At 43.8% G+C, this 25862-nt stretch overlaps 1 protein-coding gene, 1 long non-coding RNA gene and 4 other non-coding genes across 6 annotated transcripts in view; 5 read left to right on the top strand and 1 right to left on the bottom strand.

Annotated features, from left to right (window-relative positions):
- Positions 1 to 12406: 12406 nt before the first annotated feature.
- LOC126072804 (uncharacterized) lies at positions 12407 to 15611 on the top strand. The gene is made up of 5 exons (XR_007516581.1): positions 12407 to 12693; positions 13782 to 13871; positions 14172 to 14248; positions 14573 to 14627; positions 15464 to 15611. It is a non-coding gene; the product is annotated as an uncharacterized LOC126072804 (long non-coding RNA).
- On the top strand, positions 13214 to 13348 carry LOC126074151 (small nucleolar RNA SNORA16B/SNORA16A family). The gene has a single exon (XR_007516953.1). It is a non-coding gene; the product is annotated as a small nucleolar RNA SNORA16B/SNORA16A family (small nucleolar RNA).
- Positions 13920 to 14050, top strand: LOC126074160 (small nucleolar RNA SNORA44). The gene has a single exon (XR_007516962.1). It is a non-coding gene; the product is annotated as a small nucleolar RNA SNORA44 (small nucleolar RNA).
- LOC126074164 (small nucleolar RNA SNORA61) lies at positions 14283 to 14401 on the top strand. The gene has a single exon (XR_007516966.1). It is a non-coding gene; the product is annotated as a small nucleolar RNA SNORA61 (small nucleolar RNA).
- On the top strand, positions 15321 to 15394 carry LOC126074173 (small nucleolar RNA SNORD99). Its single transcript, XR_007516975.1, has one exon. It is a non-coding gene; the product is annotated as a small nucleolar RNA SNORD99 (small nucleolar RNA).
- A 96-nt stretch (positions 15612 to 15707) lies between the features above and the next one.
- TRNAU1AP (tRNA selenocysteine 1 associated protein 1) overlaps positions 15708 to 25862 on the bottom strand; it is a 29135-nt gene continuing 18980 nt past the window's right edge. Inside the window, exons 7-9 of the mRNA XM_049878473.1 lie at positions 22817 to 22979; positions 22588 to 22621; positions 15708 to 17294 (exon numbers count right to left, since the gene is read on the bottom strand). Of these exons, the coding sequence (XP_049734430.1) occupies positions 17158 to 17294; positions 22588 to 22621; positions 22817 to 22979 (334 nt within the window). The 3' untranslated portion in view covers positions 15708 to 17157. The remainder of the gene's footprint in view (positions 17295 to 22587; positions 22622 to 22816; positions 22980 to 25862) is intronic.

Raw genomic sequence — 25862 nt, 5'->3', positions numbered from 1 at the left:
GGCCAGTGACCCGTACCTTATGCTTTGTGGGCAGCAACCCTGCAGCAACCCTTTGGGAGGTCCACAGTGTACCCATTTTAGAGTTAAGGAGACAGGTTCAGATGCGTGGCTTGTCCCAGGTCACACAGCAGAGCGCAGACTAATATCCTTCATTACCCCCGGATGCCACAAAAGGGGACTGCAAGGGAGGTCCCAAGAGAACCAGGACATGGTAGTCAGCTCTGGTTTGGGTTAGGGGTGTTAATGTCGAATTCTACCTGAATCCTGTGATACTGGAAAAGAGCAATGGTTACAGAAATCACCTCACACTTCGTGTTCAGGAAAACTCCTTACTGAAAAAAGCCACCCTTCTCGTGTGACTTACGGAAGCCCCCTTGTTCACCTATGGCAAGGCCTCCCAATTCTCATTCCTTACCTCATAAAGGAGTAACTGAATTGCTCATCCCCACTGACCAATCAGAAACAAAGTGCTTGTTAACCAAACTTAAGTTTCTCTGCTTGCTCCAAGTCCCTGAACTTTGGCCCACCTTCAACTTGGGCATCAACATACTACCCCTCTCTAAGGCCCCCCTCCCAGAGAATAGGCTGACCTCACCATAAAACATTCTAAATTACTATCCCATGATGTCACCCTTTCACCCCACTTCCCAACACTGGGTTTTTTTTCTAGCCTTGTTTACTCCCTGTCCAGAAAAGAAAATCCATTTTCCCTAATTCTTTGAGATACTTGCAGGTTTTAAGGTTGCAGTGTTCTCCCTATAGTAGTATTCCTCCCCCCACTATTATAAAGTCCCTTTCCTTTTCCCTCTTTTCTTTTTGAATAAAGCTACTCCCTACCAAAGCCTGAGGTTTTTTTTTGACAGGGGTGAGGGTAAGGCAGGTATATCTGCTTTCACTATCCACCCAGCTTTCCAGGCTGGCCCTTTGGAAGCCCAGGGCTTCGAGACTGGAGTTCTGACTGGTCTGAAATAGCTTTAGTCTCTTGGTTTGCTCCCATTGATGGCCTGATCACTCCCACTGTCCCACTCCAGGTGGATTTTAACAATTTGTTGCAAACCATAATATCACATTTTCTCCTCACACAACTTCCTAAGCAGGTGTTGTTATTCTGCCCATTTTTTTTTTTTACAGCTGAGGAAATTGAGACTTAAAGTAGTTAAATAACTAGCCCAGGGTCACTCAGCAAGGAAGTGATAGAGCCAGGGCCAAAGCCTTGTTTACTATTTCTGCTTTAGCAGCACAGGTTGGGGATCTGGGAGGGCCCAGGTTTTCTTCTGGGTAATTCTAAATGAATCAATGAGAAACTGTTCTGTCAGGTCACTGTGGAGCTCAAAGGGGAGGAGCTCCAGTCTCTACTGACCACCCTACTTCCAGGAGTAGGAGAGGAGGCTGCGAATGCAGAAACTTTGAAGAACCTTGGAAAGGGCACATGTGTTGGGGGAGGGATTTCCACCTGCCAGCTCTGTCCAGACCAAGAGATCCTGCCCCACTCCTACCTGCATGGCTCCTCCAGGCCAGAGCTCGGCACTTCCTCCACCAGAATGTTCTCCCCTTCTCTTTCTGTTCTGCTAGAAAAGTATTTGTTGCTTCACTCCCCAGCTGGGCCTAGGGACGCCCCCAGCCCCTTCTCTCACCTACCGCTGGTGCACTGAGTGCCAGCAGTAGTGAACACCTCTGTCTCCTCAGCCCTCGGCCAGGAACACTCCTCCTCCACTCGTCACAGGCTAACAAACCCCTACTTCAGGCCTCAGTTTAAATCCCCCATCCTCTGAGGCCCTCACTGATTGCCCTGTGAGGTCACATGCCATTTTGCCCCTCTGTGATGTCTGTCTCCCTTCTAGGTTGCAAGCCCATTGAGGCCAGGGCCCAATGGTTGTATTCCACCTAACGCAGTGCTCAGCACAAAGTAGGAATTCAGTAAATACTTATGGTTGAATGAGTGAATTAAAGTGGTTAAGTGTTATCCATTCATTCAGTCAGTCATTCATTCAGTCAGTCAGATACTACAATAGAGCTGGTCTCAGGGAGCCAAAGGATCAGAAAAGACCTCTTGGAAGAGGTGATGCTGAAGCTGGGTCTCCAAGGGTAAGTGGGACCTGGGGAAGTCAGGGGAGAAGGGTGCTGTAGGCAAGGGCAGTTGAGCAAGGCAAGAGGCAGGAAAGAGCTGGAAATGTGGTTTGAACCTAGCCCTCAAAGAAGCCTTTCTGGTCAGTGCGTAGGCAGTGCACTGTCAGCATCAGCCTCCCTGGACTTCCTCCCTGTCCCTGATGCTTCCACAGTGGGCTGGGGTCACATGTCTGTCTCAAACTGCACCTGGCACTCAAGTCCAAATGTCAGCTGACCTCTGCCCAGACTCGTTGTGTGACCCAGAGGCAAGCCCCTCCCCAAACCCTGCTTCCTCTTCTACCAAATGAGGCAAATCATGGCACCCACGTCAGGGTAGTTCTGGAAGAACTGTGGGACACAGCAGTTAAATTTATGCACATTTATAGTAGACGGATGTGGGTTTTAGTTCCAGCTCTGACACTAGCTATGTGACTTTGGCTAAGTGTTCATTCACTCATTCATTCATGCATTAATTATTTCAGTAAGTGTTGGCCTTCATTTATAAGGCGTCCTTGGGTGGTACAAACAGTTAGTGTCCTAAGCTTCTAAGTGAAAGGTGGGAGGTTTGAGTCCACCCAGATGCACCTTGAAAGAAAGGCCTGGCAATCTACTTCTGAAAAATCAGACACTGAAAACCCTTTGGAGCACTGTTCTACTCTGACACACATGGGGTCACCATAGGTCAGAGCACACTTGGCTGCAACTGGCTTTGGTTTATATAGCAGTGCAAAAACCCACAAAACTCCTGCTTTTGCAGAGCTCACATCCTAATGCAGAAGATGGAAAATAAATAAATAGTGCGATGTCAGGGAGCAATAAGTGTTATAAGCACGAATCAAGCAGGACTTGAAGGATGGTGGGGTGTTATATGAAAATAGGGTGGGTCTGAGGAGGTGACATTTGGACAGACCCCAGGGAGAAGTGAGGGAGGAAGTGATGAGGTTGTCTGTGGTGTCCAGGGGAGAAGAGTTCCAGGCAGAAGGAACAGCAAAGGCCCTGAGTCGGAAGCAGGCAAGGGGTGCTGTAAGAACAGCAAGGAGGCCAGGAAGACGGAGCCAACTGAGGGAGCACGTGTGGGTGATGAAGGCAGAGGGGAGCAGGAGCCAGATCATGTGTGGCCTCTGTGACCCTAATATTCCCCAGCATGTTTTCTCCTTTTTAAAATGGGTGGTTGAGAGCTTGACAAAACTAACGCCATGATGAACCTATAAGTTTTTTTCTGCCTGCCTTCTCCTTTCCAGATACCTTTGTTAATGACTTTGTTTTGTTCTGTCTGGCCACCTGTGACTTATGATCCCCCATATAGAGAGTAGAGCCCAGATGTCCGGCATGTATCTCTTTAGTCTGATAAAGAGTCTCTTGTAATTATCTTGTAATGAATAATTCATCTGGCCATGCCATATGCAGGCTATGGAGACATTTCTAAACTCTGTAAAAATCATATATAAGCTCTAATGTAAAACTGCCTTTCAGGACTCCATAGAGACAGCCTGAGTTGCTGTCAGATTCTCCGTTGGTGGACACATCCTAAATAAACTTTCTCTCTCTATCTGACTTGAAGTACATTTCATTGGCTCCACTGCCCTGGAGTATGTTTCATTGGCTCCACTGCTCCAGGGCACAGACCCTAATCAGGCACCAAATTTTGGCACCCAACATGGGGCTTGAATTACTCAGGCCCTGATTCCATCTCCCTAAGGACCGATCCCCTGGGGAGGACTTGGGAAGAGAGAAGGTGCACCCTCCTTGAGTTGTGGAGGGCTCTCAACCTGTGGTGGCCCAGAGGTCTGGCAATGGGAGAGGACTCCACAGCAGCGAGCTCCAGACAGAGGGAGAAAGTTTCTGTTGGCCATGGTAGGTAACTGAGCATCAGGTGGTAAATCCCTTGTAAAGGCCACAAGGGCATTGGTTCTCATAGACTCTTTCCAAGAACAGGTGACTAGGTCCTGTGAGATTGGACAAGAGACCGGTGAGGTTCCCCATTGCAAATGGGCACCCAGCAAAGTAAGGTTCTGGCCGAGAGTCCACTAGGAACTGGACTTATTTCAGAGGGGATCTCCTAACTAAGAGATGTCTTAAAATTTTGCGTAATCACAATGGAGAACCCCTGAGGGAGCAGGAGAGCAGTGAGATGCACAGCTCAAATTCTCTTAAAAAGACCGGACTTAATGGTCTGATTGAGACTAGAAGGACCCTGGAGGTCATGGTCCCCAGACCTCCTGTTAGTCCAAGACAGGAACCATTCCCAAAGCCAACTCTTCAGACAGGGATTGGACTGGACTATGTGATAGAAAGTGATACTGGTGAGGAGTGAGCTTCTTGGATCAACTAGACACATGAGACTATGTGGGCAGCTGCTATCTGGATGGGAGATGAGAAGGCAGAGGGGGCAGAAGCTGGCCAAATGGACATGAAAATAGAGAGCAGAAAGGAGTATGCTGTCTTACTAGGGGGAGAGCAACTAGGAGTATATAGCAAGGTATATAAACTTCTATATGAGAGACTGACGATTTGTAAACTTTCACTTAAAGCACAATAAAAACTTTAAAAAAAAGGTTTTCTTTTGTGTAACCAAGTGTGGCCTATGAATGGTTCTAGAGGTTTTGGCACTATTCTGAATCCTGATGTTTTGTACTCGAACTAACAAGTGGGATGAAAAGCTGTACGTAGAATCTTTTATCACTTTATGGCATATAAAAAAAAAAAAGGATAAAGCCTGTGTTTTAGTCCTTCTAATGCAGGTGAATGATGATGATGGGATCAGAGATGAAGAATCGGAGGATGTTCTTCTTATTCCCCCACCTTGAAAAGCCCCCTCAGCACCCATTTGTGACCCCTCCCTGGTGGTGTCAGAAGATGAGGACAGGAAGGCATTAAAGGGGGGCAGAGGAGGTGGAACAGATATGGTGTCCCCATTCCATAATAGGAGTGGCATACAATTCAGCCCAGTTCCCCAGGGAAGGCTTTACCCACTCTGGAAGGTGCCAGTCCCCACTGCAGAAGGGCCACCTCCGATGATGTGGGTCCATAATCCATTCCTAGCATCTGATTTGTACAATTGGAAGCGAAACCTTCTGCAGTATCAGTCAGACCCATATGCCATGACTGAAAGCATTTAAGGTCTTTACCAACAGAGATCAGGTAAAAGAGACCAAGAAAAAGAAAGAAAAAGGCCAGTACATGAAGAAACAGGCCAATCTGCTGGCCGATGCTCTAGGATCGTCTGGAGGAAGACAATGAGACCAAGGTAAGGACAAGCTCCGACTAAAGAAAAACCAATGTGCATTTTGAAAAGAGGAGGGATACTGGAAAAATAAGTGCCCCAAAAGGCAAGATTGAAACAGGGGAGAAGCTTTTTCAAGAAATTATGAAAGAGCAGGAGCAGGACTCTGAATGATGGAGACTGGGGGAGACAACTTTTGATTTACCTCCTACCGATTCCCTGGTAAAAGTTATGGTAGGAGGACAGTCAGTAGACTTTTTGGTTGATACTGGAGCAGCCTTCTCAGTACTCACCCGGAAGCCTAAAGGGAGTGCTTCCACCAACAGTTGTCAAGGTGATTGGAAAAGAGGTGACTGTGAAATAGGAGAACCTAAGTTATCCCACCAGTTTCTATATATACTTGAATGCCCAGTCCCCTTTTTAGGGTGGGATTTCCTAAGTAAAGTGCATGCTGAAATCTCTTTTGATGAAAAAGGCTTGTCTCTGACACTACCACCAGCAAACACCTGGAAAGTGCAAACAGCTCTCTTAGCCCTTGCCCAACCGGTGCTATCCCTGGTGTCCATCCCAACCACGGTTCAAAGAGTGGTTGATGCCATTGGCCCCATGGGTTTGGGCCAGTGGCCGGCCAGGACAAGCTCGGACTGTCTTCCCTGTGACCATGGAACTGTTACCCAACGTCATGCCTCCTCAGATTAAACAAAATCTGCTGAGAGTTGAGGCTTATCTGGTACTGCAGGAACTGATCACTCGACACCTAGAGCGTGGACTGTTGTGAGAGTGCCGAACCACTTTCAACACTCCTGTTCTGCCGGTAAAGAAGGTGTCAAATGGTGAGTGTCGCTTTGTTCAAGATTTGCAGGCTGTTAACAAAGTTGTGAAGACCCAGTAGTCCTGAACTCATATACCCTACTATCAGCCCTCCCATCTTCTACTCATTTTACTGTTTTGGATTTAAAAGACACTTTCTTTTGTATCTTGCTGGCCGCTGAGAACCAGCTAATCTTTGCTTTCAAATGCGAAGGGGACAAAAGAAAGAAACAGCTGTGTTGGACTGTGCTACCCCAAGGGTTTAAGAGCTCCCCCACTATTTTTGGAACAGTGCTGGCCCAAGATCTAGAGTGGTTACCTCCCCTCAACCGAGGAGTGGTCCTGCAATATGTGGACGACCTCCTGATAGGAAGTGAGTCTGAAGAAGATTCCATTACAAATACTGTGACTGTCTTAAATTTTTTTGGCCAAAGCTGGATACCAAGTGTCTTTAAGAAAGTTACAAGCTAACCTCACAGAGGTAAACTACCTAAATTTCTTCATCTCCCAAGGGCAAAGGTGCTTACTACCTGAAAGAATAGAAACCATTTGCCGCCTAGCCCCTCCTAAGACACGTAAACAACTCAGGATTCCTAGGAATGGTGGGTGTCATGGATTGAATTATGTCCCATCAAAAAATATGCATCAACTTGGTTAGGCCATGATTTCCAGTATTCTGTGGTTGTCCTCCATTTTGTGATTGTAGCTTTATGTTAAGAGGACTGGGGTGGGATTGTAACACCACCCATATTCAGGTCACCTCCCTGATCCAATGTAAAGGGAGTTTCCCTAGGATGTGGCCTGTACCATCTTTTATCTCTCAAGAGATAAAAGGAAAGGGAAGCAAGCAGAAAGTTGGGAACCTCATACCACCAAGAAAGCAGTGCAGGGACCAGAGCACACCCTTTGGGGCTGAGGTTCCTGAGCTGAGATGCTCCCAGAACAAGAGAAGACTGATGATGCATCACGAGGACCTTCCTCCAGAGCCGACAGAGAGAAAAAACCTTCCCCCGGAGCTGACGCCTGAATTCGGACTTCTAGCCTACTGGACTGTGAAGAAATAAATTTCTCTTTGTTAAAGCCATCCACTTGTGGTATTTCTGTTATAGCAGCACTAGGTGACTAAGACAGTGGGTTTCTGTCACATCTGGATTCCCAACTTTGGGGTCCTGGTGCAACCTCTCTATCAGGCTACTCAGGGGGTGGAGAGAGATCCCTTCGAATGGACTCCTGAGTGTCAAGGAGCCTTTTGTGATTTAAAATCCCAGTTGATGAAAGCCCCAAGCCAAATTATTAAAAGTCCTTTGAATTATATATAGATGAAAGGAGTAGCCACTGGTGTACTAACCCAGTTGTTGGAACTATGGAGATGCCCTACTGCCTATTTCTCTAAAAGTCTGGACATTGTCTCAAAAGACTGGCTGGCCTGCCTCCATGTGGTTGCTGCAGCTAGCATTATTATTAAAGAGGCTAAGAAATTTACTTTGGGACATGATAGTATCATATTTGTCCCTCACGCAGTGACTGTCGTATTGGAACAAAAAAAGACATTTGTGGCTCCAGTACTATATCAAACCCAGCTTTTGGGAGAATCAGATTTGACTTTAGAGGTTAATTCACGGCTAAACCCAGCCTTCCTGTTGCCCCTTGGCCCCTGAAAGTATTCATAATTGTATAGAAGTCCTTGATGCTTTTTATTCAAGTCGACCTGATTTGCAAGATAAGCCCCTGCTCGAGCCAGACAATAACTGGTTCACCAATGGTAGCAGTTTCGTGCAAAAGGGAATCCAGTGTGCAGGGTGTGTGATTGTCTATCAACTGTTATTGAGACCAAGCCCTTACCAGTGGGCACCTCGGCACAGAAGGTTGAACTCATGGCCATGATAACAGCCTTAGAATTGGCAGAAGGTAAGAGAGTTACAATTTACACAAATTCCAGTTATGTTTTTAAAGTGCTGCATGTGCATGGAGCCTTGTGGAAAGAAAGGAGTCTCTTAGACAGAAGAGGCAAAATTATGAAAAGTATGAAACTGAACTGTTGCAACTTTTGAATACTGTCCTAAAATCCCAGCAGGTGGCAGTAGTGCACTGCCGAGCTCACCAAACAGGGACCCATGCAATAAGAGGAGGAAATAACACAGATGAAAAGCCAAAGGAGTAGCTGCTGGAGTTCGCCCACATTTGTGCTCTCCTCCCAACCATCTCCATGCCAGAAGCACCTCCCCAACATACCCAAGAAGATTTACAGAGAGCCCAGGACTGGGGTGCCACCCAAGAGAGTCAGGGCTGGAAACACACACCTGATGGTAAGATTTTCATTCCTGCCAATCCGGTTTTTAATTTGATTTTTCATTTACATCAGGCTTCACATTTCGGGAAAGAAACCATGTTTGACTGGGTAACAAAACATGTCTTGGGAGAAAAGCTCATTACAGCTATTCACCATGTGGCTGACACTTGCTTACTTTGCGCTGTCAATAATGCAAAGACATGGGCTCAAGATTTCTGGCCCTCAAGGAATAGGACCCTTTCCAGCTGAAATATGGTAAATTGACTTTTGTGAAGTGTTCAAAACTAAACATCGGATGAAACATTTACTGGTGTGTGTAGATTCTTTTTCAGGATGGGTAGAGAGGTAACCAAGGCCCTTCTGAAAGAAATCATCCCCCAGTTTGGGCTTCCAAGAGGTCTCAGTAGTGACAATGGCACCCATTTTATATCTGCAGTGGTACAACAGGTTTCGGCTGCTTTAGGAATAAAGTGGAAACTCCACACAGCATGGAGACCTCAATCTAGTGGAAAGGTTGAAAGAATGAATCAGACCATAAAATGCCATCTTAGTAAACTGGGCCAAGAGACCAGGCTGCCCTGGACAAATGTCCTGCCACTGGCCTTCCTCCGAGTCCATATTGCACCCCAGGAAAAACTTAAAATCAGTCCTTTTGAAATACTTTATGGGAGACCATATTATCTCAACCAACTCTCCCTGCAGTCCTCCACCCAGCCCCCTAATGTAATGATGTAATATTTGCTTTCTTTAGCCAAAATTCTTTCCCAGTTGCATCGGGCGGTATGGATCCAGCAGACGTTCCCTACTGAGATAAAAAAAAAAAAAAATACCACACACTATTTCCAGCCTGGCAACAATGTGCTCCTTTGAAATTGGAAGGACCTCCATCACACACTCAGTGGACTGGACCCTTCACCGTACTACTCAGCACTCACACAGCTGTGAAGCTTGCAGGAGTCAAACCATGGATCCATCATTCCCGCGTCAAGCCCTGCCTGGCCTACAGTGACAAGAAGGAGTTGAAAGCCCAACCCATCGAAGGCCTGAAGTTAAGACTTTTTAGGGCTAAAAAGTAAAAATACTTTTAATGCTAGCTTGGATGGGATTACTATTAGGTGCCAGAGAGACTTTGGCCCAGGGAATTCTTGTCCCTGAGATAAACACTCCCCCAACTCCTTGGTAAAAGATGAAAATTTTTGGCTCTATATTGCTAGAGAACTTGTCCTAGATGCAATCTGTAATGATGACCTACACTTGTTAAGCACAGCTGAATATATCTCCCTTGCTACAATCTTGGTTGGTGTCCTAGGTTTAGTAGTTGGGGCTTATCACGAAATAGAACACCTAGCTTGCCTCACTACAAAGTCACTGAATGCCACGTCAGAGGCCATAGCAGCTATTAGCCAGGAACAAGGACAGGTCAGGGAAGCTGTTTTAGAAAATAGGGTCACTACAGGCTCCTTGCTTCTGTGACACAATCACAGGGTCAAGTTCAAAGGAATGTGCTGTTTTAACCTTATGGAGAACTCTGAGCTCACTGAAAAGAAGGTGAAATATGTAAAAGATGAGCTATAAAAAGTAAAGATTCATGAAGGATTTCATTTTTCTTGGCTGACCTCTTGGCTGCCAGATCTTACCCGATTAAAAACCTTATTTATTCATTAGTGGAATTAGATTGATCACTATAGACCTGTTAATCTGTAGCTGTCTTCAATTTATGCCTATATATGGGTGGGCATTCTCTGTCCTGAGTCAGACTGTCCAATGGATGGCTCAAATCTGTCGTAGGCAAAAGGCCTAATCCTTTCCCTAGAAACTTTCTGATCTAAGGGCCTAGGTTGAAACTTGGGATAGGTGTGTATGGCCACCCAAGCTTCAAAATGAGGGAATATGTGACCCTAATATTCCCCGGCATGTTTTCTCCTTTTTAAAATGGGCAGTAGAGAGCTTGACAAAACTAACACCGTGATGAACCTGTAAGTTTTTTTCTGTCTGCTTTCTCCTTTCTGCATACCTTTGTTGATGACTTTGTTTTGTTCTGTCTGGCCATCTGTGACTTACGACCCCCTACATGGAGAGTAGAGCCCAGATGTCTGGCTCTACTCCAGATATCTTTAGCTTGATAAGGAGATGTCCGGCATGTATATCTTTAGTTTAATAAAGAGTCTCTTGTCGTTATCTTGTAATGAATAACTCATCCAGTCATGCTTTCTGCAAGCTACAAAGACATTTCTAACCCTTGTAAAAATCATATATAAGCTCTCATGTAAAACTGTCTTTCGGGACTCCATAGAGACAGCCTGCATTGCTGTCAGATTATCCATTGGTGGACACCTCCTAAATAAACTTTCTCTATCTGACTTGGAATACATTTCATTGGCTTGACTGCTCCAGGGCACAGACCCTAATCGGGCAACAGCCTCTGCTGTCATGGGGACTTCAGCTTTTATTCTAAGTGTGTAGGGGAGTCCTTGGAGATTTTTGAGAAAGTGAGTAACATTGTCATAGTTTCCTATTGCTATTCCTATTCCTATTTCTGTGGTAACAGAAATACTGCAAGTGGGTAGCCTTAAAGTACAGAAATTTCTTTTTTCTTGCAGTTTGGGAGGCTAGAAGTCTGAATTCAAGGCACCTGCTATAGGCAAAGTCTCCCCCTCATCTCCGTGGGAAGATCTTTGTCTGAACTTCTATAGCCCTGGTTTACAACCTTCACGTGTCATCTATCTCTGCCCTTCTCTCCTCCCCCTCCCGCCCCCCGCCCAGTTTGTGCTTGCTTTTCCCTGTCTGTGCCTTTCCTAAGGAGCACGGGTGGCAAAACTGTAAAGCACTCAGTTTCTAATTAGAAAGTTGATGATTCAAACACACCGAGTGGCTCCAAGGGAGAAATACCTGGTAATCTGCTCCCGTAAAAATTTCAAAACTAAACCCATTGCTGTCGGAGTATATTCCGACAACAGTCAACAGCCATGGAAGCAGCAGTCAGGAAATCAAAAGACGCATTGCATTGGGCAAATCTGCTGCAAAATAACTCTTTAAAGTGTTAAAAAACAAAGATGTCACCTTGAAGACTAAAGTGCACCTGACCCAAGCCCTGGCATTTTCAATCGCCTCATAGGCATGTGAAAGCTGGATGATAAATAAGGTAGACGGAAGAAGAATTGATACCTTTGAATTACGGTGTTGGTGAAAAATATTGAATAAAATCATGGACTGCCAGAAGAATGAATAAGTTTGTCTTGGAAGAAATATAGCCAGAGTGCTCCCTGGAAATGAAGATGGCCTACTTTGGACATACTATCAGGGGGGACCAGTCCCAGGAGAGGGATATCATGCTTTGTAAAGTTGAGAGTCAGTGAAAAAGAGGAAGGCTCGATGAAATGGATGGACACAGTGGCTGCAACAATGGGCTCAAACATAACAATGGTCGTGAGGATGGGCGCAGGACCGGGCAGCGTTTTGTTCTATTGTACATACGGTCGCCATGACTCGGAACCGATTCTTCGGCACCTAACAACAACTATATCGTCGCCTCCTAAGAAGCCCTCCTAAAACCCCATCTCCAAGGACACTTCACAGACATCCTCTCAGAGACCGACGTAGTCGCTCTCCTGCGCTCCCTCTGGCGGTCTTGTTCGAGCCCTTTCCCAGCTCAGAGGGTTAAAATCCATCGATTTGGAAACTCTTCCGACAGACTAGCCTCCACAGGGCAGGGCGGGTCTGATTCACTGGTGAGTCTTGACCCTTGCACAGGACGCTAGTGCTCACTAAGTGCTGAACAAAGTTGGAAGGGTCTCCTCAGTCCACTGAGAAACCTCCGACGTTATTTCCCCCGCGCCCCAGCGTAGGGCGGGACGGTGACCTACGGCCCCGCGCTGGGAAGGCGAATGAACTACAACTCCCAGCGGCTCCCGCGCGACGCACCGGTCCAATTGTCAGGCGCTGCCGCGAGGGCGGGCCCTATATAAGCTGTATTCCGGGGGTGTCCCGTCCTTTCTGCCTGTCGCCGCGCCTGGCGTGCTTCCTCTCGTGTTGTCACACCGCGTATCCGCGCCCTTCTCCCGCTGTCACCGCCTGTGCCACGCCGCCACCACCCTGTTACGCGGCAAGCCTGCCTCGAGTGTGCGGGATGGTGAGCGCGACACAGGAGCCGGGCCTGCGGGCTTGGGGGGACTTGTGCCGCACGCGCAGATTCGGGGGCCCGAGGCCACGGGGCCGCGCCTTTCTCCCGCCTCGGCCGGCACAGCCCTGCGCTCCCATCTGACCGGTGAGTAACGCTGGGAAGCGGCCGGGTGCCCAGAACAGGGTGAAGGGGCTGCGTGGTGGTCGTCAGTCAGACCTGGACTGGAGTTACTGGGTGACTTTGGGCAAGTGACTTTGGGTGAGTTTTCTGACTGCACGACACACGTTAACGAGGCTGCTTTGGAGGACAGAAGGACGTTTTCGAATTCCAGCTCTGCTACTTTGAACCTTGCTAGATAACCTTCGGCAAGTCAATTGGTCTAATCTTAATCGTAAAAACGGTGGTGATGAAATGGTCTAGTAAAGAGTGTATGAAACAAAGCGTGCAAAAACACTTGCACAGCCCCTGGTTGGTACATAGTAATAAAATCTTCATAAATGGAAACAGTGGCAATTCGGGCTACAAGGCTATTGGTTTTTTTTTTTTTTTTCTTTTTAGCCGGAACGTTCTAGATCAGTTTCAGTAGGCAGTACACAACTGAGGTGGATGTAAGATGGCGGAACAGCAGTTTGGGTGTGGGCCTGTCCTGTGACCTAGATGCCCCCGTGGCCCTTATCGAAGCTGCAGCTGCTTCCACATAGCTGCTGTGGTCAAAAAGGAGCCCAGAGTGACAGTTTTCCTTGACGGTCGCCGTTCAGTTTGTAGTAACCGATCTGCAACATTTCAGGAAAAGACAGTTCTGCCATTGTGCCTGTTTCTCAAATATGGTCAGGGATCTTTATTAAAATTGGCGTGTTTCCGAAGCCAGCAGAAATGTTGATGAGGGCTTGCATATAAAGCTAGCTGAGTGGACTTTGTAAGCGGTACCTTGCCAAGACTAAGAGCCAATGTCAAGGGGCAGCAGGCCGAACATCTGTGTTGGGGGAGATTCAGTGGCATATGGGATCTCAGCAGTGCTTTGGGTTACTGGCCTGAAGCTGAAGGCATCTGGACTAAAAAGATGAAGCACACAGAAGTAGTAAAGGTCAAGTTATGGAAAATTTGTGGGTTGATAGCTGAAATGTATAATCATGGGTACTTAAAAGTACTATCACTTGGCTCCAACCTTTGTGTTACTGAGGACCAAATAAAGGGAACACGAAGGTCATTCTGGATAATTGTTCTCATCCTAGCCATGCCAAATGAAGATTCCAGGATGACTGAAATTGATGATCTTACTGGTGTATGAGCACTGTTTATGGAACCAGGAGCCACATGACCTGGTAGGTTTCTTGTGGATACGAGTTTGGGAATCACCTGATGGGTTGGAACAGCATGTTCCCAAGGTCTGTGGCTGGTTGTAGCCACTGGATCTCCAACTGCATGCAAGAGCAACCTGGAGAGACTTTGACAGTTTAGGTCAGCATAATACCTGCAGCTGCCACTCGCCTTTCCTATAAACAGTCTCAGGATCTGGACCAGAACCTTCCACCTGAGTCCAGGTGTTAAACCATCAACTTCAACGTAGATGGGCGTATACTAGGTTGACTTTGGTTTAGAGCTTTCATAATTTTTTTCTACAGAATGTCCCTGTGTTTCCTGGCTGTGTTAACAAGTCTGAAGATACCAACTTGTTGCTGGAGCTGTGCTTTAGAATAAGGTAGAGTTAGATGGTCAGAACGCAGAATGGCTCGACCCTCCAGTTCCCTTTCCCATCGGATCTGAACACTGGTCTGGGTGGTCGTAAAAGGAGGAAAAGTAACATTGAAACTGGCCTGAGTGCATGTAGCACGTGGGCTAGTTTCAAACAAGATTCAGTTCACTGAATTTGTTTCCTTATCCCTTGGGATAATCATAGCTTAAAGGGATGAGTAAGTGAGTGACACTCTGAGCAGCTGGTGTAGCAGTGGCTGGATTTGGGGGAGGGATCTAGTGTATAAGTTTTCTTGTTTCTTGATTAAAATTTTTTTTTTTTTTTTTTTAGATCTTCATTACTGGTAAAGTTGTGTCCATCTGTAATTAAAGATCTACAGAGTTGGGTAAGTTGAACTTGTTATCACAACTTCCTTGGAGCTTTCAGGTAGTGCCTCCTCATGTGAACCCTGTCCTCAGGCAGTACAGCAGATGGAATGACAAGGCTACAAGTCTCCCTTTTTCATAGATTACAGGTAGTCCCCAGTTTATGATGCCTTCTAGTTATGGTAAACTGCACTTAAAACCCTTTTTTTGTACATTTTCCATTAGTGATATGTATTACATACAGTGTTGCAGTGTGTAATTAATTTGCTGATATTATTCTCAGATGTTCAGTGTTAGCATTTACCGTTCAAAACGCTGACCTATAGCATACTATGGCAATAATAAGATAAAGCGTTTGACTTAAACATCAGAACTGACTTAGTTTGGAGTCACTGGAACAGAACTACATCTGACCTTATGTATTTGGTTAGCTACTCACAGAGGCCAACTAACTATTTTCATTGTGGCTTAGTCTGTTGGATTTGCATGTCTTAAAGCCACACAGCCTTAAGTCTACAGAGGGGAGAGCTCTGGACCTTGAGGAAAGAGGAGGGATGTGTGATTGCTGTGAATGTTTTATAGTCGCTCTGGCTCATGCTGGATTGTTTGGGGTGACTGCAAACCATGGCATTCTCCTCCCCACCCCTCCAAGGGTGGCAGGTGGATGGATAGAAACAAGTATTTTCAGTTTAGCTGTTTTTTTTTTAAGGCCGACTGGTCCAGGATGAAACCTAATCTGAGTGGACATCTGTGGATGATAAATGCGGATATGGGACTGAGACCAGCTCTTAGAAAACTGCCCGAGTGAGCTTTAATCAGACCAGTACTAACACACTGGCTTACACTTCCTTTTCAGGATTGAAGTGCTATGGGAAGAACAGACACCAAGTTTATATGGAAATAGCTCTGCAAGCAGACAGTCTTTTGGTTTTTATTTAGTGCTCTATCCTGGATACCTGGCAGAGGTGACAAATAAAAAACTGTATGGAAATGTGTTAATCATCTTTCTTGGTTTCCCAAGTTGGTTATTCCCAATCTAAATATTCCATAGACCATAACTGAATAATCTCAATCCATGAAACAGATTGCCATCTCAGATGTGACAATTTGATCACCTCCAATAACTACATTTATACCAGAGTCTCCTTTGTTAATACTCAAGATTTTAAGGGTTTTCATGATCTAGAGGAGCTCTTAGTGGCACGGTGATTAAGCAATTGGCTGCTAACGAAAATGTTGGCAGTTCTAACCACCTAGCAGCTCTACTGGACAAAGACCCGGCTGCGTGATTCCATCAGGATTACAGCCAAGAAAACCATATGGGGCATTTTACTCTCACAAAGGGCCACTATGAATCAACTCTACACTATCTAAGGTGGCCTAGATAGTTAATCGCCATATCTCACCATCAGTTGCAGCACCTCCCCACTGCAAATTTCTCTAGAGATCAGATGGAGATTTTTAGCCTAGACAGACCATTTAGGAGGTGTCCTGCATACAGGAGATAAAATTGGGGAGTGGTTTTTAGGAAATCACAGAAGTGGGCTGTGATAAATCGACCTTAGTAATCTTCTCTGCATGTAAGATCTACAATTTAATGAAGGCCAAGCACTGTCACAGAGTGGGGTTAGGGATGAAGCACTTGGTTGGCCTCATGCATGGTACTCTGAAAATCTAGTTCTTGGCTGAAATGTCTTGACAGCTCAGGATGACAATTCGTTATTGGAACAAGTTTGCTGGAAATGAGTGGTGGTAACAGCAGTAAGTGCCCAGCCTGGCACTGTGCCAAGCCCTATTCATTCTAAATCCTTGCCTTCCCTACCCCACCTCCCCCTTAAAAGAAAAACCAAAACAGTTGCTATTCATTCACCACAACCCACATGTGTGCAGAGTGGACCCTCCACAGGGTTTTCAAGGCTGTAACCCGGGAAGGATCCCTGGTGGTGGTGGGCAGCTAAATGAAAGCTGTTGAAAGTCACCAGCAGCTCCGTGGGGAATCTGCTCCCCTAAAGAGTACAGTCTTGGAAACACTATGGGGCAGTTGTACGCCTGTACAATAACCTTTTGGAAGGTCACCAAGCCTTCTGCAGCACCTCTGGGTGGGTTCAAACCACCATCACCTTTTGGTTAACCCTGGGACTCCACAATTTAACCCCATAATACATTAATGATTAAGTGTCTCACCCTGAGGGTGAGATGGGCCTCTGTAAACCATTGTTTAGCAAAACATTTAAATCATCTGATCCACTCTCCGTTAATTCCAGACTCCTTATGGCTGAGGGCATGGACAACCCTACTGTGTAAATGATTCTTGTTCAAAGAAACGAGTTAAAGGACACTCAGGATGCAAAAGGACAATCTTCAACAGTTGCTCCCTTGGCTTTCAAACAAATTAGATGGGAAGTCAGCAGCATTGCAGGAATATTCATTCTCAGGAAACAGTTTATTATTAAAATTTAAAAAATATTTCCAAAAAGGTAAAAGTTCTTAGTTTTCTTTTTTAAAAAAGGTCTCATCTCCTTTACATAGTCCATTTCTGGTTTGTCCTGGCTACATCATGGCAGGGATCTCTGAAGACACGGTATCCAGGGGCTGCCAGTGACAGTCCATTAGTGCATCGTACAGCTCCTCGCTCTGTTCCATGAACTCCTTGTTGGCCTCAGTCACATCCAGCTGCGGCATGGGGTCTGAAAGAGAAGCAGGGACAGGTTCAGGAGACCCCCACAGGATGCGGCAGGGAGGGCCAGGGGAAGATGCATGGAGAGCTACTTGGGATCAACTCCCAGCTCCTAGGACTTCTGTGTGTCCCTCAGTCAAGTTCCCTATCCTCTGTCAAGTTCCCTCATTTATCACAGGGCCAATACCACTGCAGGGTTCCTGTGAAAAGGATAACAATAAACAAACCATTGCCGTGGAGTCGATTCCGACATAGAGAATGGCTGTCAAGCTACCTTTCTTAAAAGCTTCACATATGTCTTTAACCACCATATGCATGGGATTTTCTGGTGTGGTCCTTATTTCTAGTTTGAGTTTGGAAAATCCGGTCACAACTACTAAGTCAAAGCACCATTCCAAGAACTAACACTAAGAAAAAGAACTATGTTTGAGCCCTGTATTGAGCTAATCATTTCTTTTTTAAATTTTCAAAGTAGTACTACTTCTTCAGAAATCACAACAAATACAGAAAACAGAATAGTATTTAAAAAATCATAACTTAAAATACGGCATATTCTTAAATGCAGTTAAATGAAATGCACTGAAAATGAACAGCAGGTGCATGCAACTCGGATGACCCTCACAAACACGATGCTGAGTGAGCGCTGAATGGAAGAATAAAGTACACACAGTGTGGTTCCAGTACGTGAAGTTGAAAAACAGGCAAAACAAAACCATACTGTTGATAGTTTTACAACTATAAAGACAAGGAAGAACATGATTATTATAAAAATCAACGCCAGGGTTTTCCTTGGGTCGGGGGTTGTTACTGGTGGAGGGGATGATGGTTTCCGGGGTCTGGTAATGTCCTACTTACCGACCTGAATGAAGGTTTTGTTGGGCAACTGCTTTATAATGACATATTGAACTGTACATTTGTTTTATGGTACTTTTCTGTATTTTGCAATTTAAAAAAATCCTTAATCATTAGGATTTTTGTACTTTTTCAATCTTGTGTTGGTTTAACATGAATACACATGAACACACCCATGCACTAAAACACATTTTAAAACTAGAGAAATTAAAGACATGAATAAATGGAAAAACATTCCATATTCATGGATCAGAAGATTTAATATTATTAAGATGAAAATACTCTCAAACTTATCTACAGAGTCAAATCAATATCAAAATTCCAGCTGGAGTTTTTTGGGGGGGCAGAAATTGACAAGCTGATCCTAAAATTTATATGGAAATGCAAGGCATCCAGAACTGCCAAAACAATCTTGAAAAAGCATAAACTTGGAAGAGTCCCACTTCCCCATTTCAAAACCTACTACAAAGCTACAGTAAAAAAGACTACGGCACTAGCCTAAGGATCAATATATAGATGAACAGGACTGAGAACCAGAAATAAATCCTTACATTTAGAGTAAATTTATTTTTTGTTCCTATATACTCTCTGATTTAGTCACTCAATAAATTCCTGGATAAATAATTGCTGAGTCAAAAAGCAATATATTTTGAAGATTTTGACGTAAGTAAATTGATTTTTGACAAGGATGCCAAGACAATTCAATGAAGAAAAAACAATCTTTTCAATAAATGGTGTAGGACAACGGGATAGCCACGTGAAAGAATGAAGTTGGATCCTTACCTCACATCATATACAACAGAACTCAAAATGGGTCAAAGACCAAAATATAGGAGGTAAAACTATAAAACATGAGAAGACAGGCATAAACAGGCAACGGTTTCTAAGATATGACACCAGAAGCACAAACTTTAAAAGAAAAAATAGATAAGGTAAACAGGACTTCATTAAAACTAAAAACTTCTTGCACACTATCAAGAAAATGAAATGACAACACATGGAATGGGAGAAAATATTTGCAAATCATGTATCTGATAAGGAACTAGTATCCAGAATATATAAAGAACTCTTATAACTCAGTAATAAGACAAATAATCCAATTAAAAAATAAGTTAAGGATTTGAATCAACATCTCTCCAAAGATATACAAATGGCTAATAAGCACATGAAAAGATGCTCAACGTCATTAGCCATCAGTGAAATGCAAATCAAAACCACAATGAAACTACTTCAAACCCCTAGCAAGTTATAAGGAAAAAGATTTAAGTGTTGGTGAGGATGTGGAGAAATCGGAACACTTCTAGACATTACTGGTGGGAATGTAAAATGCTGCTGCCTCTTTAGAAAATTGTTTGGCAATTACTCATATAAGATGCAACAATTCCACCCAAGAGAAATAAAAACATGTTCACACAAAAACTTATACGTGAATGTTCACAGTAGCACTATTCATAATAGCCAAAAACTGGAAACTACTCAAATGTCCAACTGATGAATGGATAAGCAAAAGGAATAGATACCCATACAATGGAATACTATTCAACCATAAAAAGGAGTCAAGTACTGACACATGCTATATAACATGGATGAACCTTGAAAACATAATGATCAGTGAAAGAAGTCAGTCACAAAAGAGCATGTATTACATGACGCTATATAAAATGTCCAGAACCGGCAAATCCATAAAGACAGAAAGTAGATTAGTGGTTGCCAGGGGCTGGGGAAGGGGGTTGTGGGCAGTGACTGCCAATGGTTAAGGGGTTTCTTTCCGGGGTAATAAGAAGGTTCTGGAATTAGACAGCGGTAATAATACTTGTAGGACCTTATACTTGTTAGCTACCACCGAGTCGGCTGCTGACTAAAGGTGACCCCATGCACAAGGGACCATTGTGATCCAGGGTTTTCACTGGATGTTTTCAGAAGTAGATCGATCACCAGGCCTTTCTCCCTCATCTGTCTTAGTCTGGAAACTCTGCTCAAACCTGTTCAGCATGTAGCAACAGGCCGGCCTCCACTGACAAGACAGGTGATGGCTGTGCTTGAGGCGCACTGGTGGGAACTGAACCTGGGTCTCCTGCATGGAAAGCAAGAATTCTGCCACTGAACCACCACTGCCCCTTGTAATTACATTAGAACTACTGAAGTGTATACTTTAAAAGGGTATACATAATTTTATGTTATCCGAATTATATCTAAGAACAAAACAAAAACAACCTCTTAACTGAGATCTTACATATATCATATTTTGTCTGTTTTCATTGAGAACATTTTCCTAGATCAATATCCTTAGAAAAAAAATGACTTTTTTTAAGGCTACCATTATTTGTTTAATGAATCCTCTACTATTGGATATTTATCTGTACTGACAATTATCATTTTGGGATAAAATCTTTCAAGTAAAATGATTAAATTATTGATTCGAAGGGTATGAACACTGTTAAGAACTAAATTTCATAGAAGCATAGTATACTTCAATTCATATTTGGTTATTATTTTTTGTATTTATTAATACTAATAGTATATTTATACTTTTTCCCTTACAGTTTATAGGCCATTTGCATATCTTTTATAAATTATTTCCAGCTTTCTCACCTATTTTTAAGAGTCTTTGTCCCTCTCCACCAGTCAGTGCTAAATCTGCTCACATACCACGTACTGCACCTGCTTTTGCAACCAGAAGAATCTTTATTTCTCTTGTCATTTTAATCTCAATTATGAGTGTAAACTCTGGGGATTTACAGGTGTTCCCACACAGAAATTCTAAGAAAGCAGAGCAGGACTACCCTGGTTACTCCACTCAGAGTGGAAAATAGTTTACGGAACAGATCAGAAAATAGCCTGATCAAGGGCAGGCATCTGTGTGCTGAAGTCTATGGATACACATACCCTTCTTTACTCTGAAGTGACGGCCTGGAAGAGAAACTACTGAAGCCAAGAAAACAGATGAAGGGTAACAAAATCTCTGCTGTGCCCACCTCACTCACTGCCGTTGAGTCCATTCTGACTCACAGCGACCCCACAGTGACCCTTTAGAACAGAGCAGAACTGCCCCGTATGGTTTCCAAAGAGCAGCTGGTGGATTTGACTAGGCAACCTTTTGGTTAGCAGCCCAGCACTTAACTACTCTACCACCTGAGCTCCTCATTGGGTGGTTATTAGGTTCAAATGGGAGGCCTTATAATGCAGCTAATAACTGTTAGCTGTTATTAATAATTTTCTAAGCCTCAGTTTTCTTTTCTGAAGAATGGGGATTATAACAGTACCTACCCATTATAGTGTTGGCACATGGTTATCACTCAAAATATGCTATTATTATATTACTAATGGATAAGGAAGAGATTGGAAAATTATAAGGAGTTATACACAGATATTATAATTAGCTTAATTACGTTTCCTGGGGGCAAGAGCCAGAGACTGAGTACAGAAAGTTAGGGACTCACTGTATGACCCTGAGCAGACCACTCTGGCTTTCTGGGCCCCTAGTTTCCCCTCTGTCAGTTAGAACTCTGTGTTCTGCTCAGCCCACCCCAGAGGTCACTGTTAGAATCAGATGTGAAGGTGCTTTATAATGCTATGACTCAGACAAGCTTTAACTAAAGGTGATCTGTTCCCTTTAAATAATTTTTTTTTTTAACAATCTATTACTTTATCATGAAGGGTAATCCTTAAAATAGACTTAGGTTTCAAACTTTGAGTCTTTTTCTACCTTAAAAAAAAAGTTTTGTTTTAGTTACTTAGAAATCAATAGTGATTTTATAAGATAGCTTTTAAATTTTACCTCCTAAAAATCTGATGTTGAACATTAAGAAAAATTGTTTTCTGTATTTTTTTAAAATCTTCGAGAATCTTTTGGAAACTATTAATACCTCTTGTGAAAAAACATTTGTCGGCAGGTTAGCAGTTCCTTCAGTTTCACTTTCCTTTTTTTTTCTTCTGTTAAATTCAATACAAATTATAATAAATGCTTTTAATTAAAAAAATAATGATAGTTATTAGTGGGCGGTAAGATTAGGAGTGATTATCAGCTTCTTTATTACATGCTACTGTATGTTCCAAATTTTCCATCGTAACTAATATTTGAAAAACAAAAACATGTCATTTAAAATAAACTGCAACACTGAAAAAAAAATTTAAATATGAAATACATAAATGAATTTTATAAACTGTCACCCTAGGGCAGAAAGTCCCAGGTCTAGGGAGTGATAGCCCTGCCTCCCCATCTCAGTGTGAGTTGCTCCCCTCCCTGCAATCTGCACTTAGACCTCTGTGGCCACAAACGTCACCTCTTACTGTAATTATTTATGCTTCCGGCTCCCTCACTAGAATGTAAGTTCCTCCAGGGCAGGGGAGAATTCACCATGTATTCCTTCAGCATCTAGCACAGTGCCAGCCATAAAACAGTCACTGGCTAATGGCTTACAGGGGAATGAATGCATGGGCTCCTTTCTTACCTTCCAATGCATCATCTCCAACTTCTTCATATGTCTGCCAAGAGACCAGAAAGGTGGGTGAGGTGCATGGTAGAATCCTGATCCATGAAAAAGATGGCTTATTTTTAACAAGAGGAACTTGGTTTTCTGAAGCCCAAGCCTCCCTCCTTACCAAGGCCACTATGGAGAATGACTCATGTCTCCAGAGGATGGCATAACCCAAGAGGGCCAGACTTCCAAATCACGGTACCTGCATGGTGCTCTGTGTGTAGCCATATTGGGGGTAACTGTAGCTGTAGCTGCCCGTGTTCTGGTCATAGCCCCACTGAGCATAGTAGTTCTGGTACTGCTGGTAATACTGGTTGTAGCTGTAACTGTACATTTGGCTATATTCCACTGGTTTCACACGGCTCCTTAAATAAAGAAAAAAAAATTAGAGAAGCAAGCATTTACACAGCAGTTACTGCACAGCCAGGACACTGCTTTACGCAGATTAACTCAAACAACTCTCTGTGATAAGTACACCACTATTCCTACTTACAGAGAGGTTAAGTAATTTGTCCAAAGTCACACAGCTAATAAGAGAATCAAATCCAGGTAGCCTGGCTCTATGCTTTTAAGATAGGCACTTCTAATTTTAGGCTTTTATCTCTTATCAAACCTTGTCAGGACTAATTTTCCCTCTTTTGAAGGGATTCTGGCGACTATTTTTCTCCAGACCCAAAAACTCAGGTAAACACAATCTTGATTATCTGGATTTAAGATTATTTCAAACTACACGTATCTAAACACCCTGCAAGACAGACCTTCTGGTAGCCTTACTGTCATCACTGTAGTCATAGCCACCATTTAGTGAGTAGTTAACTTAGGATTTGTGCCAATCATTTTCATTCATGGTCTCCTATTCTAAGGACAGCACAACCCTAGTATAGAGCTTATTATTCCCTTTACACAGACGAGAAAACTGAGCCTCTAAAAGGTTAAGTGAATTGCCCAAGACCACATAGCTACCAAGTCACAGAGCTAGGACTAGAGCCAGACAGCACTCCAAGCCTCATGATCATAACACCACACCATTATGTACAGCACCCGTCACGACAGACTCAAGACACATCTTGCCAGTCTCTTACACCCGCATTCACCAATCAGGACTGAGGCCCAGGGTCAGTGGGAAGGTTTCTTCTCCTGAATGCATGGCTACTCCATCTGCTGCTAACTGAAGGCAGAATGTCAAGTCCGCGAAGAATCCATTGCTTTCAAAAGCATAAAAGCCATATATGAATAGGCTTATAAAACAGGCCTGGGGTATGACAAGAAAGCCTAGCTGAGAGGAATCAAAAGAACATAACCCAAGCTCAGACCACCGCAATGTGTTTCCTGAGGTGTTGTACTCTCAGAAGGACCAGAGAGTCTCTTGCAGGTACACAGCAAACATTCACAGGAGACAGAGGCTGACACTACCATGATGCCAGCTTATTCATTTAAAAGGAGGGTCACAACTCTAACATGGTGTGGAAGTGTTCTCATGATTGGTACGTTCAATCTCTATAGTCAAGTCAGATAGAAAACCAAATCATAAGTGGGAATTGACGTACCACAGAAATCCTTGTCACAGGAACTACCAATGCTCAAAGTCTGAAGGAGCTCTCCCTAGGTGAAGTTCCTTGCAAGTTAAATATTTGCCTGTGAGCAGGCCTCGGCCAGAGTATTAGATGGACAACGTTCGATAGCCTCAGCCAGCCAGATGCATTCACCTCCTAACAGGAGGCCCACTGGCTCTGATGCCCTTTCCCCTTCCCAGCACTGGGTTGGGCACTGCTAAGATTTGCCTCCATAATTCCTGTTCCATGGTTCCAAGGGTGCCCAGTCCCCTCCTTACTATCATGTTCAGCCAAGTGAAGGTACCGTCTCTCACTGGTCTGGGTCTGGTTTTGTTTCCTTCAGGCAACTCTGCACATTTCTGTTCTGTTACATATGCAGCTCTTACAGTCTAACTTTCAAAGGGAACTCTCATCTCCCTCATTTCCTAGTGCTTAAGGATACCTCCTCGTAGGCAGCCACCAAATACTGACAACATTCAATGAAGAAAGAAGTATGAGAGAATAAAAGCTCCTTGCAGGGGGACCTGTTTCTCTGTTCACAGCTGCATCTCCACAGATGGTCAGGGCCTGCATTGTTGTAGAGGCTTGCTTTCTGAATGACCAGTAACAAATCAGGGACAACTAAAACGGGCAACTCTGGAGGAATGGAGAGGCAGCACACACACTCAAAAGAATAATTCTGCAGCTGTTAAAAATTATAATGACAATGACTGTGCAACTGTGGGAAAGTGCTCACCCTGAGTTAACTGGAGGGAGTAGAAAAGAATGAGCACGGCTTTGTTAATTAAAAATGAGTAAAGAAATCCTCTACATGTGAACTGATCCGTATGTAATAGATACATAAAAATCATGGACGCCTACGGGGAAGCCTGGAAGGGAATCCAGATATTACAATCAGAAATTATAAACCAGAAATCATGCGTTAGGGTGATGAAATGATGAGGAAATTTCTTTCTTTTGCATATTTGGTTTAAAGTTTTTATACAATAGAGTTTACAACAAACAATGTCTTGGGGGAAAATTACTCAGCCTAATCTATGTATTAAATACAGTTAAACCACAAAGACCCCCCAGATCTTTTGCTGCTTTAAAAAACACAGCCATTTGGACACCCTGCCACCGTTCAGCTATTCTTGTACTTAGGCACAGAGTTTCTCAGTCCTAGCGCTGCTGATATTTTGGGAAGGTCAGATAATTCTTTGTTGTGGGGCCTGTTCTATGCCTTGTAAGAGTTTAGCTGCATCCCTGGCCTCTACTCACTAGATGACAGTCGTGACAGCAAAAATGTCTCCAGACATTGCCAAATGTCCTCTGGGGGGCAAAACTGCCCCCACTTGAGAAGTACTCTTGCAGAACCACTACTATACAGAGAAATCTGAGTGAGAAACCTGCTTGGAGTCATAAGGGAAGAAGGGCTGTCTGACTAGCACAACAGAGGTAATAATGACTTACATTCCATCTCCACAGCAAGACATTCAAAAGGTTTGTAGGTTTCACTGGTATAAAAAAATGCTGAGATTGGATATAATTCTTTTCCTTCTGTTCAATTCTTATTCATTTTATGGATGAGTTCTCAACAGTGACACTACCAGGCAAGGAGGAGGAACATTTGGCATGTATTGCTGAACTGCTTTCCCAATACAGTAATTACTTTTCAGTGTTACAGCAATGTCTGAGTGCAGCCACTTCTGCCAA

This window comes from Elephas maximus, chromosome 3 (genome assembly GCF_024166365.1).
Source record: "Elephas maximus indicus isolate mEleMax1 chromosome 3, mEleMax1 primary haplotype, whole genome shotgun sequence".
Classification (NCBI taxonomy): Eukaryota; Metazoa; Chordata; class Mammalia; order Proboscidea; family Elephantidae; genus Elephas; species Elephas maximus.
This window is presented reverse-complemented; position numbering and strand designations above follow the sequence as displayed.